Source organism: Lutjanus erythropterus, chromosome 13, assembly GCF_056507025.1.
Source record: "Lutjanus erythropterus isolate fLutEry1 chromosome 13, fLutEry1.hap2, whole genome shotgun sequence".
Lineage (NCBI taxonomy): Eukaryota > Metazoa > Chordata > Actinopteri > Lutjaniformes > Lutjanidae > Lutjanus > Lutjanus erythropterus.
Genome location: NC_139329.1, coordinates 838907 through 859447, shown reverse-complemented (window position 1 = coordinate 859447; position 20541 = coordinate 838907). Strand labels below are relative to the sequence as shown.

At 40.2% G+C, this 20541-nt stretch overlaps 1 protein-coding gene across 1 annotated transcript in view; it reads left to right on the top strand.

Annotated features, from left to right (window-relative positions):
- Positions 1 to 1285: 1285 nt before the first annotated feature.
- The window catches only part of LOC146315960 (NT-3 growth factor receptor-like), a 262392-nt gene continuing 243136 nt past the window's right edge, over positions 1286 to 20541 (top strand). The window contains exon 1 of the mRNA XM_084734986.1: positions 1286 to 2130. Within this exon, the coding sequence (XP_084591112.1) occupies positions 1853 to 2130 (278 nt within the window). The 5' untranslated portion in view covers positions 1286 to 1852. The remainder of the gene's footprint in view (positions 2131 to 20541) is intronic.

Here is a 20541-nt window from a genome sequence, read left to right as displayed (position 1 = left end):
CACAGCATTTCATCCTTGCAACTACAGTGAAGGTCAAGCTTCCTGTAACATGTGCTGTTATTATTATTATTATTATAAGTATATATATAATTATATTCATTATAATGTTGATTAGTTTTGAAATGTCTCTTCTGCCTCAATAATTAATACTAAGAGATAATACACTGAGGTGATCAGGTTTGAAGCCCACATAGAGTGTTTCTGTTCCCATGATAGAAAATGTGTAATTTTCAGGAAAAGATTAATCCCTACTCCTCACTACATCACACCATATAACATTACATAGGCAGGCTTTTTTTTTTTTGCTCCCCACCAATATTCAACCCAAGTTGGCACCCATGACTGTACTCTCTCAAGGACTACAGCTTTTTTTCACATTTGTGTTTCTTTTAGTATTAGTCTTTTATCATAATCCAAGAAGATGTGTTCATTTTAAACGAGCCTGTCAATTTTAAACACTGCAGGAATAATTCACTATAAAAAAAGGCATTAGCAGTGAACTTGTAAGATCTTGGAGATATCTTTATTCACGGCTCTGTCTGTCTCAAAGACTAAATCCTGCTATTACAGAACTGTTTGGAAACTACTAGTTAGACTTTGATTTCATGAGGTGAACACAAACATATCTCCAAATGAATGATAATGTTGCTGTGTGCCTGCTGGATGTGTAAAAAGGCAACAGTTTGCAAACATGTTCATCTTAACAACATTATGAGATAATAATATGTCATTGTTGTGTTTACAATTTGTTCTGCTGCCCCAAGTGACCAAAAAAATCCATAAACTGCTTTGGGATTTATGACGATATTAAGTACAAACTCTTTAGCATATTTCAGCCCTAACAGACATTTTTTCCTAACAAGCTTCCAAACAGTGACAAGGACAATACATGGGGGAAATTTAAAGACAAAAATGCTTCTTCTACTCCTAATAAGAATAAGAATAAGAATAAGAATAATACAGCCCAAACCCGACAGCAAGCCATTGAAATATGTGAGAAATATGGCCTGACCCGACCCAAACCAGTCGGGTCCGTCGGGTTCGGCCACAGATCTCAACCTCGACTGAACAGACAACTGAACGTGTGTGTGTGTGTGTGTGTGTGTGTGTGTAACCATCCATGAGTTTTGTTCTTTTCTTTCTGTCAGGTCACTGCCACGTTAAAAACAAAGGCGGCTGCGCGTGTTCACCCTTGTGCGCACGCTCCTGTGTCAGTTTCCAGTGCGCCCAGTAGGTGGGACTTCAAGCTCGGAGGATGGGGTCTTTCTCTCTCTCTGCCTCACCATGTCTTCATATATCTCTCCACCATTTCCACCGCCTGGTACCAGCAACAGCGCCAGAGAGGAGAGAGAGGGAGAGAGATGGAGGGATGACATAAAATGATGCAGAGAGGAGAAGAAGAGAGAACCGGACTGCACGCGCTCAAACCCTTCATGTCACACACCTGGAATATTGTCGGATTTTTCCTCCTTTTCCCCCCCGGCGGTGTTTTTTTTAAAGGAGCAGGAGAGCCGTGACTGGCATCATCAAAATCGGACATACCCGCACACTCACACACTCACACACACACACACACACACACACACACACACACACACACACACACACACACACAACCACCACACACATACGCACAGAAACACAGACATCCATGCATATGGATCCGCACAGACATAAAGGGAGATGTGCTTTTTATGTTAACATTTCGACTCTGGTGTGAGAAATAAGGTGGGAACGTTCACACACCCCCGTTACCCCGGAACGGACTGTGAACAGGAGGATTTGGCTCATTTTTTTCTCTCTGCTGCGCTGCAAAGTTGCGAACAAATTTGGGGACTTGAATCGTGACAGCATGGATGGATTCGGTGCGTTTTTTGGCGCATTCGGCGTCCGTCATTCTCCCAGGATCTGCTGCTGCTGGAGGCTTTTCTTTCTGCTCAGCGTCTTCTTTCACAACTACCTGAGCTCCCTGCTGGACTGTCCGCCCACCTGCACCTGCTCGCCCACGGACATCTACTGCAATAAGTCCGACAACAGCAAATTCTTCCCGTTGCTGTCCTTCCAGGGCACGGGGGGCGCCGGGAACAGCAGCGGGAGCATCGAGGACCTTTTCCAGAACATCACCTCCATGTAAGTGCTGCTGCTGCTGCTTTAGATAAAATGAAGCGTACATAGCTGTGTGTCAGTAGAGCTGCTTGTGGCGATGCGCTTAAACTGAGGTTACAGAGGTTTATTTGCAGAATTTCTCTTTCGTTTTCATGTCATATCTATTTGTTCAGTTGCAGAATAGAGACGCTTGTCCCCAGAATATAGGCCAGTGTCTACCTGATGTCAGTAATGACAAAAGGTTCTTCAGTTGGGGAAAAAGAGGAGATTCATGTGCTTTAAAATGTGTTTTTTGTTGTTCTTGCAGGGTATTTCCAAGAATAAACTTTAAACGTGCACCATGCAGGCCTACACAAACTGTGAACTGAGGTGGTCACAGCCAGGGCCTCATTTAAAACTTAAATTTAACCACTAATGTAAAATAGAAAATCTGACTCCAAATGTAAAATTTATAAATTGGACCATTATATTGCCATATGCCATTCATGATGAAGGACACAAGGATCCACACTCAGTCCTGTGAGTACACAAGAATAATTCACCAGCTGGTGACAGTTATCTCTTCTTTTGTTTGCCAGTATTGTCCAACTATACCTCAACTAGTCTATAATGTCCTGGTCAATCAGTCCTGGGTGTATGAGGCAATGGCTGTCCTTCAAAAAGTGAAGAAAATGTTTTAATCCTATCATAAACATATCTCCATTTGTGCACCTAACTTTAATGAATGGGTTCCTTAAATCCCTTATTAATGTTTTAATTACTAACATAAGAGCAAACAGCAGCGCATAAACAACATTTAAGTCTTTGGTCTGTTGAGGATCGTATTTGGTTGTTTTGATCCTTACAATCATTCCATGTAAATTTAATCTGAAATGTAAAGCATTCTGTTCTATAGCCATGGTCGAGCATTTAATGACAGCCTTTGGCGATAAGCTTTTTCACATCTCCGAGCCCGTCAACCCTGTGATGTAGTGGTCAGTAAACAGCAGAGTAAACCAAGACCCTGGCTGTCAATAAGAGCTAAAAAATCAATTCTGATTTCAGACAGGTATTTCTTAACTTTGGAAACACATGGGACTGAAATACTGCAAATTACACCACCTTAAAAAGATGGTAAATTCTGTACAAAATACTGTATGAAGGTAGTTTAGCCAACCTGAGGAGGGGTTAATTTGTTTTCAATCATAGAAGGTAAATCTTTTCTGGTTGGTTCAGGTTGACCTTGACCAAAATTTAGAATGCTTCAGCTGTGTGTCATTTGAATCAGTTCATGTGTAAAATAGTGCTTATTAGAGGAGCCTAAAAGATGTTCCTTGGCCTTCTTACTTTGAATGAGCAAATAGCTGATTTAAGAGGCACACATCTTGAATTAAGTGCAGCATAAAAAAGCACATTCCTCCCTTTAAATATCATTATTTCCCTTCCATGCCACTTGCTGCAGTATCTCCCTAAATACTGTCTTTTTTATCCTTTGATGACAGAGGACAGCACAGCCTGAGAGGAAATAAGCCCAGATATCTCCAAATAGCTTTTTCTTTGGATGATAAAAGCAGTCATGACTCAGTCGCTCATAAGCGAAAAAATCTAAGTCTAAATGTCAGTTTCCTTGGGGTGAACTGCCAACCAGTCCTCCAAATATCCGTGAAAGCCTGATATTTCCTGGGTGGGCAGTGAATACAAAACTGCAGACCCAAATCATTTTAAATATCCTATTTTCTTTGGAAGAGCAACTAAAGAAACTCAGAGGGCTGAACTTCTCTCTTTCCTTTAGATGATAACGCCACAAAAAACTCCACAATGTATCACAGAGTCTGATGGGATTGTTTTGGTTAGGCAGTTTTAAAAAACTTAATATCAAGATGGTTCTTCGACTGAACCAGAGGCATTCGTGGAAGGTCTCCTTGTCTGTGTGGCCTCATGCACCATGGTGTCACAATCAGATGTTGTATCAGAGCTGAATTCATTAAGTAACACTGAACAATACTTTTATCATAGAGCCATGGCTTATAGAGTATGTATCATATCTTTGTCATACTTCTCAGTCTGTCAGTTAGAAAATATTTTATCCAATTTTGATGTACAAAACAAGTACAAAATAATGCATCTTGATTTTTACAAGAAGTGAACTATGAGGCTCCGTTTCATTTAATCCAGCCGCCCCCTCCACTGGTCAAGTTGTTAAAAGTTAAAAGTTGTTTTTTATTTAATTTTCTCGTGCTTCTCAGTGCACCGTTTTATTATTTTCTTTAAGACGTGCAGCCAGAGTGTCAGCTGCTGTAAACAGTGGGTTTAAGGTCGACTCGTCATATTATTCTGGATTTCAGAGCCACGTTTCAGAGTGGATCACGCTGCACTGGCAGCAGTCGCTTTGATCAGCAGATCTGACATGATTATGGTGTATTGAGTTGCTAGTGTTGCATCTCTTAATGTACAGTTAACATTAGCAGCATTTTCACTTGCCTTGCTAAAATTAGCTGTCTCTTTCAGCATTTTAATCTAAACAGTGCATAGACTCATACAAGAATAATCCCTCTTAATCATCACCAACTATCTACCAAACACCCCTCACTCCCCGACCCGCCACTACCTTCTTTTCCTCTCATTTTTTCATCCATCCGTCCATCCATTTTCATTACATCCATGCTGTCTCAAGTTGCCAGTACCTGGTGTCCTGGGGCTCAGCAATCAACTATCTTTCTGGTGCGTTTACTAACAGCAACTGACAAATCCCACTGATTCTACTGTTAATCAATCCCTCCAGAAAGTTGGGATTGCAACAATTCATGCAGACTCAACCAATTTTAGGCTTAAAAAAGCCTAAAAGCATCGCAGCGTGCATTGTATTTTTTTTTTTTTGAAAAGCTGGCATGAAATCAGGTGTTGTAGGCCGCAACATTCCCCAAAACAGCCCGCGAAATCATGGAGGGACTGATTAAAGCAGCACATACTCAGGTTTGTTAAACAACAACAACAATCTACAGTCCTAGTTCTTAGTGAAGATACGTTCTAAGGTTCAGCTGAAGCTAAAATGAGCGGTCTGTCTTGTCTGTTGGGTCTTGGATTATTGCCGATGTTTTGTCTACAGGGAGGTCTCCCTCGGCCACGCCTCAGCAAAGAAACACTGTGGGTGGAAACATAAAGAGGCAATTTGGTACTGAAAAGACTGTAACTTTAGAGGACACACACTTGATTTGCCTAATTCAGACTCAAGCAATTTTTTTAGAATTCATCTTAGCAAAGAAGCCTATGTAGGGGCACCACAATTTCAGTGATCCATTGCTCTCTAAACATACATCTGGCTTGTGTGTATTGTATTTGAGAGAGACTTGAAAAAAATCTGAAACAAATTAATCAGAATCCACAGGACACAAGTGGAACCACGACGTGTTCCTGTGCTGCTGACGAACGTGTCATCAGAAGCAGATGGCTGACAGGTTTTTATTTAACAGCAGACAAATTGTGGCACTGACACCCAGCACCTTATCAATATTTTGATTCTGATTGATCAGGAACCTGTAACCTGTTTAAGATCAGCCCTTGGTACCCAACCCTACTAACAATTAGGGAGCCATCATTTTATCAGCCCACTGCAGTCGGCCTATTAACAAATAAGATGACATTCACGAGTGTGTGGCTGATATTTTTTTCTGTTATGTCACATCAGTTTTGCACTTACTAAATCTTGTGGCATGTATGATGTGGCCTGTTGTCTTTTACTAGTTTTAAAGACTGTTTTACAGTAAGTGTACAGTAAGTTACAGTCATTTTCTGATCTAACCAGATTATTCTAGCTAGTTACTCAGCTGTTATATACACATTACTGATATAAAAATCTAATTGTATTCATATTTTGTGAAAGCACCAAAAGTCATCTTTACAGTATTGTTGCAATATTGATAAATATTGACATAGAGGATAAAAATATCAGGATATTTCATTTTGTCCATATTGCTCAGGCCTGAGCGTATCCAACTGCTGTTTTGGAGAAGAAGTCACTGGTTGGACTAAACTCTAGTATGAGAGGGCAACAGGTGCCATGTTTTTTTAATGTAGATTTTAAGGATGTAATGATTCACTTGTGCATCTGATACATCAGACTTGAATGAGTAAGATATGAGTGCATCGGTAGAAAGCTGAACATGAATCAGAAACAAACTGATGTAGCACTAGTGTATCGATGCATCTCATTAGCACGCGCATGTCTTTCATTTTTGGCTTCAAGGAACTGCCCTGTAACTTTCCTTCATTTTCTCTCTCCTCCTGCCTCTGTCTGCACCACTCTTGCTGGACGCCTGCTGTCGCGCTCAGAAAAAAACAAGCGCTCCCTCCTTCCCCTGCTGTGTCTCCTCTTCATTTGCTCAGAAGCTACTGCAAAAATACAAAGTTTGTCACAGATTCTCATTTAGGCTACAGTATCTCATTTACACATGAGACTCATAATATGATGTTAATACCCTGTCTCTCCTGTTACTATATTCAGGAAAACTATCAGGATTTCTTTTTGCAACTAATAGCACTCTACAAATGTAGCATTAATTGACTCAAAATGTAAAGATTCACACATTGGATTGTCCTGTATTGCATCATATCCTCTGGTATCATGACAGGGCTCAGTTGCATTGAACCAAATTGTTTGCTATTTAAAATTGTCTAAGATATATCGTGTCATTGAACAGCTATCCAGATACATATCGAATCTGTCTCAGTCAGTGAGATACACACCTCTAGTAGATTTCTTGCTTCCCTGGCACAAAGGGGCAATAAGTAACGACAAAAACAAATTAAATAGCCACAAAATATCAGTATCGGCTGTTAGCCAAGCTGTTAGTATAAACCAGACCTGGACAAAATGCAGGGGCCAGATGCAGCACGTTTCATGCAGCCCACAAGGCCATTATGGAAAAACAGTCAATAGCATTTTGCTTACCATTAAACTGTTATCAGACCTTTATTTTGAAAGGGTCAGTGTTGTATTCTATGGTAATGATAATGAGCAGTATCTTCTATATTAAACTGTAACTTTATTCACTCAGTGCTGTACATCCATGGTGTTTATGTTCTTCTTCTGCTTTTGCTGCTACTGTCATTGCCATTGTCATCAAGTTTTGGACAATGCTAAGAAAGTATTAGCCCACTATTCAACATGGCAATTCAGAAAGGGAGACCCAACAATAGAAGTGCCCTATATAGAACACTTCTGACTATTCCATTATTAGAGATTTGGCCATTATTAGACCTTATATCATTTGTGTCTGGCCCACGGCAGCCTGATCAGTTTCTCATGCCCCCCCCCCCCCCCCATGAAAAATAGTTGCCCACCCCTGTTTTGGTATATATTGGGCCAGAAATTTCACAATTGGCACATCCAGACTAACAGTACATCTGTGAACGACTGATGGAAATGAAAAGTCTGACAGCAAAGTATACATTTCCAGTGAGTTAATGGGAAATAATGGCTGCATTAAATATTGGTAAAACGTGTTGTCTGACATTGAATTCAGAGACATGCTGTCCTGTGCAGCTCTGGCTCACTTCATTTCACTGCGCCTTGGTGGCGTGAAAGTAGAGAACAATGTTGACAGGTTGTCAAGATAAAAGATCAACATTTTTACATGAATATCCTTTCGCCACCTTGTAGTGGGGTATATGCATCAATGTGTGTGCGTTAATGTGTGTTTCTGCTCTGAGGGATTTTCCAACATTTCACCCAGCACTCAGAGGCTGAAGTCCATCAAGTCCCTGTTGTGGAAAGAAGTGGAATCGGCTGCCACTGTATCCCTGTGCTCTCTGCTACATTCTCTCTTATTTAGCCTGCAAAACACACACCAGAAACACACGCTGTCTCTGCTCGTCAGTTTTCCATCTCTTGCTGCATTCAGCATCTCAGCAGCACCAGGAGTTGGAGTGTGAGTGCTTTAGATGTGAGCTGTCACTGCTTCCTTGAAAAGCAAAATCCCCTCTGCATCTGAGTCGGAGCTGGTTCAGATCGTTTCTCTCTGTCTGTGTAAATTCAACCTTGTTGCTGCTCACAGTGAAATTAACCCAGTCCTCATGCTTCCAAGCAGTGACTCATATTGTCAGAGAAGGGAAACCCAGGATTAGTAGAGTGCCCAGGTAAATGTGGACAGTCTAAACTGATAAATCACAGCAAAGAAATCAGTGTGACAGTAGTGCTTCTGATTTGGAGCCTTTCTTTCGAACATTTTAGGTAGGGATGCGCCGAACGACCAGCCAGAGACCAGAACCAGCTGGTTTTCTGCGTGACCAGCCCTGACCAGTTACTGACCGGTCAGCGTCACATATCCGATTCTGTGCTGGTCATATTCACACACATGCTCCGCATGATGGTCACATCATATGTGCAGCAGACACACTGACTTTAACGTCACACCCACTACAGCGCTCATCATAGACACGCACACTCAGTAAACACACAAGACACATGCTTGCATGGTGTCAGTGACAGATTCCAAGAACAGGATAAAGAGAAGACAGACAGTCTACAACAAGACAGAGCAGCTGATGGTGTCGCCAGACAGCGATAAACTGGTCTGCTGCTGGCTAATGTTAGCCAGAGAATAAAGAAGAAGAATAAACAACCTGTGTTGATGTGTCTCCTCAAACATTTTCTCATCCAGACTTGTTTAACTTCTGCGTCTGTTTTTCTCATGGCAAAGTTTTACTGCAGCAAACTGTTGCACCACGTCAGTCTCTGGTCTGTTTACATCTGCTTCCACAGGAGATCACATGAAATCGTGTCCTGTGAAATCCCGCGAGATTCCATCATGTTCACCCGATTCATAATCTTAACATAAAACTATAATAAGGCCTGGCTGTAACCTGGAGGACTTTGGAGAAAATTTAAATAGTATTTAATTAATATTTAATAGTCAGTGTCTTATTACGAACATCCAATTTCATTTTTACAAGAAAAGTTGCAAAAATGTTTGTGAATGCTGTCAGTTGCAGTTCTTACAAAGACTGAAAATCGGATTCGGCCAAAATTGGAATCGGTAGGTAAGACCTTTTAAAAAAAAAGGAAATCGGAATTGGCCAAGAAAATTGAAATCGGTGCATCTCTAGTATACACAGTAAGAAAACACTCAGAAAGCAGTTAAAATTTCACACAATTAATTAATTAATAATGTTAAACACTGTCCAAGAAATACTGTGTGTATTAAACAATACAAACATTGCACATTCACCTACAAAACATCAACATCACTAAATGCTTCACCCTTTCAGATTGAAGAGGATCACAGTGTCGGTGGATAAATGACCCAGAGCTAACGTTAGCTGCCTGCACAGTGTGGCTAACGTTAGCAGTGCTAGTAGCAGCTGCTGCTCTGCTCGCAGGTTAATGTCTGTGTCTGTGCTGAATGTGGTCACATGTTGTTTTGTCACAGCCTAGATTCAAACTGTCTGACTTTGCTGATAAAATCATCCGGGGTTGCACAGGCCATCAGGGCACACACACGGGGCAATAGAGGCTGCTGTCTGATGGGGCCACAGCCCCGACTAGTGGTTGGTGGCTGCATAACACCTTAGACGCAATAGTTAACTGGCATTGTGCATGAATAAAATATTGCTAAATAGTTTAACCAACTAGTATTTCTGGTGCTGACTAGCAATGGTGGCGACGTTTAATCGTGTAGTCAACTAATTGCACACATCAGTTGCTATTGTTCTAAAATAGCTAAATATTGCTGTCAGCATTAGCCCCAAAATCTACTGTCAGTTGGGTTATATTAATGTATAATCAATAAATAGCAATGATAATGTAACCTTGACAATGAACAGTGAAGACAGACTTGATGATGATGATAATGATTAAGAAAATACATTTTAAAAATGTGTGGTCCTTAAAAAGATTTGAAACTCAGTAATCAAAGAACCATTTTCTGGGGCTGTACAGCTGATGTTTGTTCAAAGTGTCTATTGAAATCATTGTGGGTCTCTGCACACTTCAGGTTGTCTGTACACACTTGCACCCTGCTGTGTAAAGTTCACTGTGCTGGCAGTTTTTCAATGTGCTTCAGAAGTTTCTTGGACAGTAAAATAGAGTATTTTTTCTTGCTGGATCCTGAGCAGGGATCCACTTCTTCTGTCCTCCTCAGTGTCCCTCCCTCTGATACTATGTGAAGCCTTTCAGCTGCCAGCAGTCAACACATCACAGTGCATTAGGATCACGAAGCACAGCAACGATTGGAAAGAAAATGGCTAGGAAAGATTTAACTTCACATTTGCTATATGGAAAAGAAGATCACTTACATTATCAATATCTCTTCACAACAGGGATGGCAGAAAAGATCAAGAAAAAAAAAGAGAAATTAAAAGGATGTGTGATGTGATAGAGGCTGATTATTTTATAGAGAACAAACCCTCACTTCATTATTGATCCGTTTTGTGGAGAAAAAAGAAGCTGCTGCTGCTACACTGATTCCTGACTTCTGTTTCCACCCACCACTGTGTGTAGGAGAGAGTAACACAGGCCTGCTTCCACACTGAGTGCTTGTTTTTCACGCTAGTCACAGAGAATTTAGTGAAATGAGCAGGAAACCAAGAAAATGAGAGGCATTCTGTGATAAGGAAGCATTGTTTTAATTTAATGCCTGAAGAAGGAAAAGTGGGAGAATGGTGTGAAACTGAGGAAGCAAAAGAGAGAAAGTGAGAGAGAAAACAACAAGTGTGAATGAAAGACAGAGAGGAGGAGGTAGAGCTGAGAGAAGAAGAGATGAAAGATGTGGGAGAAATGGACAGCAAAGAAGAGAGTACTGTACTGTTTGAAATCAGCACCACATACACTGACACTCACTCACACACTGAAACAAAAAGCTGGGCTTTATTAAGATGTGACATTTAGCAGTGAGAATGTTCACTATGGTGCTGTAATCTCAGGGTTAACACACTTTCATTTGTCAGTGTAACCTCTCTCCAACCCTCACTGCTTCATGTAAATAACACGTTCAGTTTGTTTGTTTACGCTGCTGTGACACAATTTGATCTGAATGAATCTTACTAAAGATATTTACTAGCGCTGAACAGTTGATAAAAACTTTAGCAAAGTCATGATCTACTGCAATTTTCAAATCGCAGGATGTGCAATATTTGTTAAAGGTGAAATGTGAGTCAAAGTATAAAATCCATGCAAAGCTAAAATATTGTTCAGTTAGTGTACTCATATGGAATAGATTATTATGTGATAATACCAGTGGCGAACTGTGATGATTAGAGCTGGGACTTCAGCTTGGCCAAAACTTAGCCAGACACCAAAAATGCAGCAAAATGGAAAAAGATAAGCTGCAATAAGCAGCAAGCAGCAGGTAGCTTGTGACATGTGTTTGTAGTGTGTAGTTGCCATATACAAAAAAAACAAAAAAAAACAGTAGAGGGCAGCAAACAATAATGAATGTTTTTTCAAGAGACTTCTGTACTTAACCTTGTATTAAGCAGTAGATAGTTGACATTTACTTTGTTACTAATGTTTGGATAAGTTATACATACATATGTATATATATATATATATATATATATATATATATATATATATATATATATATATATATATATATATATATATTTAAGAGCTGTGATAATCTATAAGAATTAATTTTTTTTATCATTCTGATTTTTCTGGTTCAGTACCAAACACATAGTTAGAGGTAGCATAGATCCCTAGCTATATTTGTTTTCTAATAGACCTGCGGATGAGTGCAATTTCAGTTTACAGTCCTTTGCAGATGCTCTGCTACGTTGCTTAAGTCCGCCTTGAAAAACGCAGCGCTAGCAATAATGTCAGTCTGCTTAGTCTCTGTCTTTCTCTGTCCTTTAGGAAGGTCTAAGGGGATTGTTTTTGGTCCCACCAACTGTAAATCAAAATGTGATTGGTTTATCCACCTGTCGGTTTCTAAACAAACACACAGGCTGTGGCCTTCTGTCCCAGTGATGAAGTTGCAACCAATGAGTGAGCCAGCTCTAACTGCTCTACTGACTACCCTGCCTAGAAACAACAAAAAATCTGATTGGATAACTTTATTTAGCTGTTTTCAGGACAGTAACCCTTTTCTGGAGCATAGTTGATAGAAAATGAGGTTCTAATCAGAATTAGAAAAGAATAATCTAATAATTAAGTCAAATATAATATATTTAAATATAACATTTGAAATACTGAAGGCCCTCTAGACAATACAGTATGCACAGCATTGATATTTGGTATCTGATCGCATCACTCAATAATGAATTTATCTGTATGAACCATTCTTACATTCACGCAAGTCAATAATAGTAATAGTAATAATAATAATAGTTAGTTTGAGTGAAACATTTTCACCTATCATGGGGTCTGTGTGTTGTGTTGGGAGGACTGGCTGAGAAGAAGGACAGGCCTGCTGCTCATAAACTGACAGCGGCTGAGTGCAAGAGAGCTCTAAAGGAGAAAGCCGGGGCAAATTTATCTGCACTTGCTTCCCAACCTGCCTGCAGTAGCGAGGTGTTGTATTGTTGTGTCATTTTACTTGTGGGTGCCACATTAAGCGAATAACACTTCCACCTCACCCCCTGTGTGTGCATCCCCCAAGCATAAACACAGACTCACTTGGTTTGGTTTCTTAGTATGAGAAGTGTTGATTTATCTGCTACTTGAAAAAAAGATCCCTACTTAAAGGGGCAGTTCACCACAAAATCAGAAATACATATTTTTCCCCTGACCTGTAGTGGTATTTGTTCAACTAGGTATTTTTGGAGTGAGTTGCAGAATTTTAGAGATATCAGCTGTAGAGATGTCTGATTTCTCTCCAATATAATGGAACTAAATGGTGCTTGGCTTGTGGTGCTCAAAGAACCAAAAAGATACATTTGAAAAAAGTCAAAAAAGAAAGAACCAAGTAACCACTGAAGCACCCACTGAAGGCTTGAGCACCCTTTCTATTAGAAAAAAAGTTGTTCTGCTAGTTTCTACTGCAGAAAGAAAGTAGTTCCTACATGAAATTGCTCACATCAAGGCCTGTGGAATATTTTGAACAACAGGGTCATGATTTCTGGAAATAAAGATTGCTGTTGAGAGGAGAAAATTTGTTTTCTTTTCTGTCTGAACTCCTCGTAACAGAGCTGTTTATGAAATGCTTTATGACACAATGTCAATAACTAAGAATCAATACTGTGCTGATGTCAATATTAAAATGCTGTCAATTATGAAAATGAAAAAAGGCTCAATATTTTCTTCAGTAATGCACTAATGCTGTCTGACAATGTCAATAATTTCCGGAATTATGGATCACAAACAGGTCAGAGGAATGTGTGATGTGTCAATGTTTTCAAGGCCAACAGCACAGGGTTTTCACTGCAATACCTAATTTCATTAGATGAGCAGTTTTTGGTTAAAACGGACCGGAAACGGAGCAAATACAACCACAAACAGCTTTGTTTACAACATGTCCTTGTTTTTCATTTCATTGTAGTTTTCATGTTCCCAAATGTCATAGGAATAATAGACAAAACTATAAATGAGATGTTGTAATAAGCTGAAATTTTCCTTTAAACTACAGTCTCCTTTTCTCTACTGTATGGACAAATGTTCTGTATTTGGATTGTTTCTGGTAGATTCTGTAATCTGTAAGTGTACATTGCTCACATGTCCTTGACTGCGCATGTGTGGCACAGCTTGAGTGTGTGTATGTGTGTGTGTGTGTGTGTGTGGGTGGGTGTGTGTGTGTGTGTGTGTGTGAAAGAGTGCAAGAATGAAATAGGTCCAGTGTTCTATCTCAGTGATTGCCAGTTCCATACTGACTGTGTGCAGACGGCTATGATGTGTGGTTTATAGTGTGTCAGTATGCTACAATGTGTGTGTGTGTGTGTGTGTGTGTGTGTGTGTGTGTGTGTGTGTGTGTGTGTGTGTGTGTGTGTGTGTGTGTTTGTGTGTGTGTAGATTACATTGATGTATGAATCCTTGCAGTTCGTGGCAATGAATCACTTCTCGCTGAAACCCACACATAATAAGGTCACACATACACACACACATGCACACACACACTCTGTACTTCTTTATCAGTACAGAGACATTGATTACAGTGTTCCAGTATGTGCTATCAGCTCAGTGTTAATCATGGAGGATAGTGACAAGGGTGTAATGTAAAGCAAACCATAAATGTTCCATTATCATCCTGGTCGGTGTTATATGTTTTCATCCACAGGATAAATAGATATGTGTAGGTCGAGTTGAAAACAGCGCCCCCTAGTGATGGGAGTTTTATTCTTCCTGACAATGAATGTGGTTACATGTCATCAAGTTGTTTTACCCGGAAATCCAATACTCCTGAATAAAATGATGAACTTAAACCAATGCCCAGCAGTGCCAGCACTTTGTTGGATTATGCTGCTACTTCTAATAGTTTGGTTTGCACAAATACCACTTTAGTTACTTGTTCTGTTTGTGGGATTATAGTTGCCACTGCTGATGTTGTGAATTGCCCCCCCCCCCGTTTCCCCTTATTGATGTTTGACAGTATCACTTATAAGATGTGCAGGGGTGTCATGCATCCAAATGTTTTATCTCATCATGAAGACACTCAACTGTTAGCATCTTAGCCAGCCTTTTAACCAAATTCTGAGAATATAGTCAAAATAAAATGTAAATTAATATGTGTTTCTGTCCATGACTATCATTTGATTATTTGGAGTTGGTTTGTTGAGTTAAACAGCAGACAGCACTAATTCTTTGGCTGGGTAACATTAAACCAGTGTGGAAGAGGAGGGCTCAAAGAGATGACAGAATTAAATGAACACCAGTCAAACCTCAAACTGTAAAAAACAACAACAATAACAACAAAAAACCCCACGGTAGACAACACAATCTCCTAAAATAAATACAATGATGACGTCCTAAAATAAAAGCATAAAATATCAACTAATGTACTCAAATATGAAGGTATTTTATGTATTAAACAAGCCAAATAAGATAAGCAATAGTTTTTCATCTTCTAACAGGACAGAATATAACTAACTCTTCCCAAGAAGTCAAAATTGATGTTTAAGTTAGCTAATACCTCCATGGCGAGGGGAGGTCTAAAACACATTCAGTTCTATGTGTGACAGTTAATGCCAATCAATATCAAAAACTTTGATAGCTGTTTGATGGGAACTTTAAACTCTGAGTTGGCCGACATTCCTGTCTTTTAGAAGCTGTAATTCTAAAGCACATTACTGTAGTGTTAATGTTTGGACTTTATGCTACACTAAGAGTCAATATAGTATTTGTGTGTGCCAGCAGGGGTCCTCTGTGCCTGAAACCCCACCCAGCAAAACAAACAGCAGTCCTGACCTGTGTAAACTCTTCTCACACACCCTGTGAGATCTGTGTAAACATTACTCAGCATTTTGCATACAACAAACAACAGGCTGACTGCCGAATTCAGGGACTTTAAAAGTTTGAGCACTGCTGCCACACAATACGCAAGCATTCACAACTTTGCATTATGTGTTTGTGTGTGGAAGTCTTTGGATGTGATTCTTTTCAGATTATTCAGAGAGCAGCCAAAGTCTGCCCCTCATGTCCTTGGACAATACTCATGACAACCAATGTTTTGTGTGTGTGTGTGTGTGTGTGTGTGTGTGTGTGTGTGTGTGAGAAGACTGTTGTGTGGATTGCAGTAACTTCTCCAAACCTCTTTAGGGCTCCCATGCGGCTGTTGCACATATATATGTATATATATATATATATATATATATATATATATATATATATATATAGTCAGACCCACAGATGGTAATGAAGCTATAGAGAAAGTTCAGCCAGGTTCAGCCATGAACTTCTTTTGCATGTAATAATAGTAGTTACAAGGGATACCACTTTTTTTCAGGCAGAGTACAACTACAAGGACTCACATTTGGGTACTTGCTGATACAGATACAGATACTGATATGAGTACTTCATAATGCCATTAAACTTTAAAAAAAAGTTTTATTTTCATTAGATGCTCACTTTCTAAATGTAACAAATCATTGTTGCTTTTTCCTGCTATAAGTGTAACCATAGTTATTATACACATTACATTTTTGGGTTATTTGTAGTAAGTTACTTTACAAATTTTGTGTTCCTTATTAAGTTCTGCAGTTTACCGTGTACATGATGTATTTCAATATAGTAATTTCACAACATTATTATGGACTTGCAGAATCAAGTTTACTCTTATAACAGTATTGGACCAATACCCGATGCTGGTATCGGTATGGGTGCATCCCTAGTAGTTACCTGTAGTTTAATTCTCTCACCATCCTGCCTTTCCTTGCCTGGGGCTGTCAATCATGATCACTTCTGTCCCATAACACAGCAACACACCTGAATGATTGCATACTCTGTCTACCAAGAATTCAAGCATTCAACATTTATGCTTCAGATGAAATATCTTAATGACTGTTGAATGGATTATTGTGGCATGTTTGGTTTGTGACCTACTCTCAGGGAGAATTGTAATAACTTTGGTAATCCTATATCACCACGTCAAAAGTTACATTTGTCCTTTACTTTGTTTTATGATCCAAATGTTTGAAAGTAGTGACATTCCCATCAGCCTCACCTGTACGTTTTTAGTGCTAATTCACAAATGATAGCATGGTAATATGTTAAACTAACCTTGTAAACACGGTAAATAATGTACCTGATAAGATATTGAAACTGTGAGTGTGATAGCATTTAGCTTACATTACTGCTGTAGAGCCTCATACAGCATCTAGACTGGCAGACTCATTAAATTATGAAGAATAATTATAGAAGGTGAGAAGCAACACCATTTTATGATAAATAAATTCAGTTCTGGGTTGATAATCAAACAGCTTTTGAAAAGATAAACAGGAAGTAATAAGTTGAAAATCACATGAAAACCTTCAACCTGAGTCCATGTATAGAAAATGACTCCTATTAAGTCCGGCTCTGTAGTATCTGCAGTGTGTGTGTGTCTTGACAGATCGATGAGAAGCTGTCACACTTGGTGCTTGGCTGTAAAAACCTCAGAGAAATGGACTCCTCTAGCAGCACTTCCAGTCTGACATTTTCAGCTCAATTCAGAGTTGAAAATGAGAGCTGATTTGACTGCACTCACCGACCACATTGTGTCTCTCACGGTCCTCCATGTTACACGTCGCCATCTGCCATCAAAACCCAGAGAAATTGATTCTCTAACTCGTGACGAAATTCTTTTACTCAAAGTCACACCTGGCTGTCAATGGCAGAAACACAGAGAAAATGAAGCCTGGCTTCTTGCATACAAACATCATTTCCACCTCTGCTGAAATAGGTGTGACAGAGAGACAGAGTATATGCAGAAAGACGTCTGTCATCAATTCTTATTCTTCTACTTTGCTTAAAAACATAGACAGGATTTAAACTGAGATAGCTTGACCTGACTGATGATTTGACACATTTGGAGTTACAATTCCTAGTATTTCCATTCACAGCACTAACATACTTATAGCACTCAAGCATTCAGTAGAGCCTGACCAGTGCTGGATTTTGGGGGCCAATGCTGATATTAAAAAGTTAAAAAACTCCCTGTAATCCAATATATCAGATATTTTTATACAGACTATAAAATGCAGAATATGGCATATATACATGCATATAAAATACACTGCTGGAGTTTCACTGGAAAACAACGTTGCTGAATCTCCCAAACAATGTAAAAGAGTGGTGACCTGATCTCAAACGGAAAAAACAACAGAATAAAAACATAAAATGCCTCCATACTACTTGTCTGATGTAATCCAAGTATCCTAAAGCTCCAACATGCGATTAACTTGCATGTGCACGTGCTCACACCACACACACCCAGTTCAGACAGTGTTCACACATGTGAACATGTCAACATGCTAACAATCTACAGTGAAGATGAAGCATGCGAACTCTAGTTTTCAGGTTTTTTATGCTCATCTTATGCTCCCAGTATGAGAATGTTTTCAAAGAGCACTTAACTGGTTTTCAGTGTAACCCCAAGCACACCTCAGACACACACACACACACACACACACACACACACACACACACACACACACACACACACACACACACACACACACACACACAGTGTCCTTGAAGGACTCTTCTCCACTGAAGAAATGAGGCTAGAAGTCTTGCTGCAATGGTAGTCTCTGATTGCCAACACATCATCTTAAGACTGACTGTGTGTGTGTGTGTGTGTGTGTGTGTGTGTGTGTGTGTGTGTGTGTGTGTGTGTGTGTGTGTGTGTGCGTGCATTGGTTGCAGTCTAATCACAGTGAACAGAGAAGGCAATTTGTTCAGCCACAGCCCCTGTTGTGTTGATAAGCTGGTCACACAAACCACTGTCTGCCACAAGCTCTCTCTGTCTATCTGTCTGTCAGTCTGGCACCCAGCCCACCTCAGCTTCCAGTGTTTTTAGATCCAGGCTGGATCTGGCTGCAAAGCAGCTGAGCCAGCCTTGGTTTACAACCAGCCTGAAGTAGGCCCCAAACTTCCCGATACATGGAGCAGTAACGCTCAATGATGACAGGTACTAAAATATCACTTTGGATTTGATCAGTTTCATTTATGAAGACCAGTCTAAATAGTGGTGCTGCTGAGTCATGTGTCATGAAATCTTACACCTCAAGATAACAGGCAAGAAGACTACCAGACCAATGGAACACCTCTGGAGGTCACAGTCGAAGAAGGCGGAACCCCTCTGGAGATTGGGGAGGAAGGTGGTGGCCAGGAGGCCGGCGACAAAAGTGGAGATGAGACCCCACTGGCAGCCGATGGTAAAGACAAAGATGAGATCCCTCCAGTGGGCAGTGGCGAAAATGAGACCCATTTGGTGGCTGGCAGCGAAGATGAAGGGCGCAGGAGTCCTCTGGTGACTGATGGTGAGGAAGGCAGAGGGACCCTCTGGTGGTCGGCAGCTGCGAAGACTAAGGAGAGACCCAACAGGAGGCTGGTGTCGGAGACAAGGTTGAACCCCTCGGGAAGCTGGCTGTGAGGCTGAAGCACGGAATGCAGCTGGCAGCAGATGATTCGGCTGCAGATTGGGGTCAACTGCTGGCATCAAGAGAACAGGACTGCAGGGCCGGAGACCAGCGATAGGGCAGCACGGCTGGAGACTGGCAACTGTGACTCCAGCAGGTGAGCCAGTGAAGCCAGGGAAACCACAGGCTGCTGCATTGCATGGGCTGAGGACCACTGCAGTTCAGGATGAATAGGAGATGACTACAGCTTGAACACTGAAGATGACTGCAGTTGGGGAAGAGGTGACAGCGGCCCAACTGTGTCAGGGACTGGTGATGGCTATGGCCCAACTGAGTCTGGAGATGGCTGCAGTGGCAGCCCAACTGGGACTGGAGATGATGGCTACAGTCTCATCAGGATCATTTGCCAGCCTAGGCTGTTTGGGCTGTCCAGCTCCAAAAAGTAATACAATACATGAACTGTAAATGTTGTGCAGATATGTAACAGGTTATATTTTACACTGAAGCACCTTGAATTTATGTTGTATTTTGTAATTCATTATTATCATTATCATTATTAGTATGCACTAAGTGCAAGTTCATGTGCTAGCTTGCAGACATGGCAAAAATGGCAACTGCACCAGTGTAAAATAGCAATGCCACCTGTACCACCAGTGCATCCTCTTTGTGTAATGTAGGACCCATGATATTTAGCAAATAGACATTCAGCAATGAGACATTTGACAATATATATTGTGTTTTATAAAGATAATTCTCCCTGTGTTTTGGTCTTCAGAGAGGTGAACATACTTACAACATACTGTTTGATCTGTTAGACTGAGAATCAAATATAGTCTGTAGTCATATTTTTGCCACCAGTTTGACTTCCTGCTTCAAGCCTCGGGTGAGAAAGTGAAACTCTGTGCTGGTCTCCTTAAATGGAGACATTTCTTTGGTCTGCTCTGACAGGAATGTTAAATTTTTCTTCCACAGGGACTGGCTCAACATTTTCTGCAAAAAATGTTGCCTTTACCCCTCACAGCCATAAGCACTGGGTTGTAAAATGCTTTTGCTTCTTTTTTTTCCTTTTATTCAAATGTGTTTTTTAATTTGGTGTCATTAATGGATGTCTACCGTTTGCTCTGAGCACTACACAGGTCCAATTAAACTAATTTTGTTCTGTTTTGGCTTGAAGCATTCTGAGTTGTTCTCATCTGGGCCAAGTCTTGGTGTGAAAATATTCATCTTGAGCAAGTTCCTAGACACACTCACACACAAACAAAGGCCAAACTCTACAAAACATTTCTAAGCAAAATAGTAAGGCCCAACAAAGATGTTGTACTCTCCTTTTTGACTTTCACTGAAAAGTCCAAAGAAAGAGTGGAAAATTCAATAGCTGTTTATTAATTCAATTCATACCAGTGTCATAAATTTGTTAATTTCTATCAGTTCAGAACTGAGGACAAGGGAGAGGAAACATAAAGCACT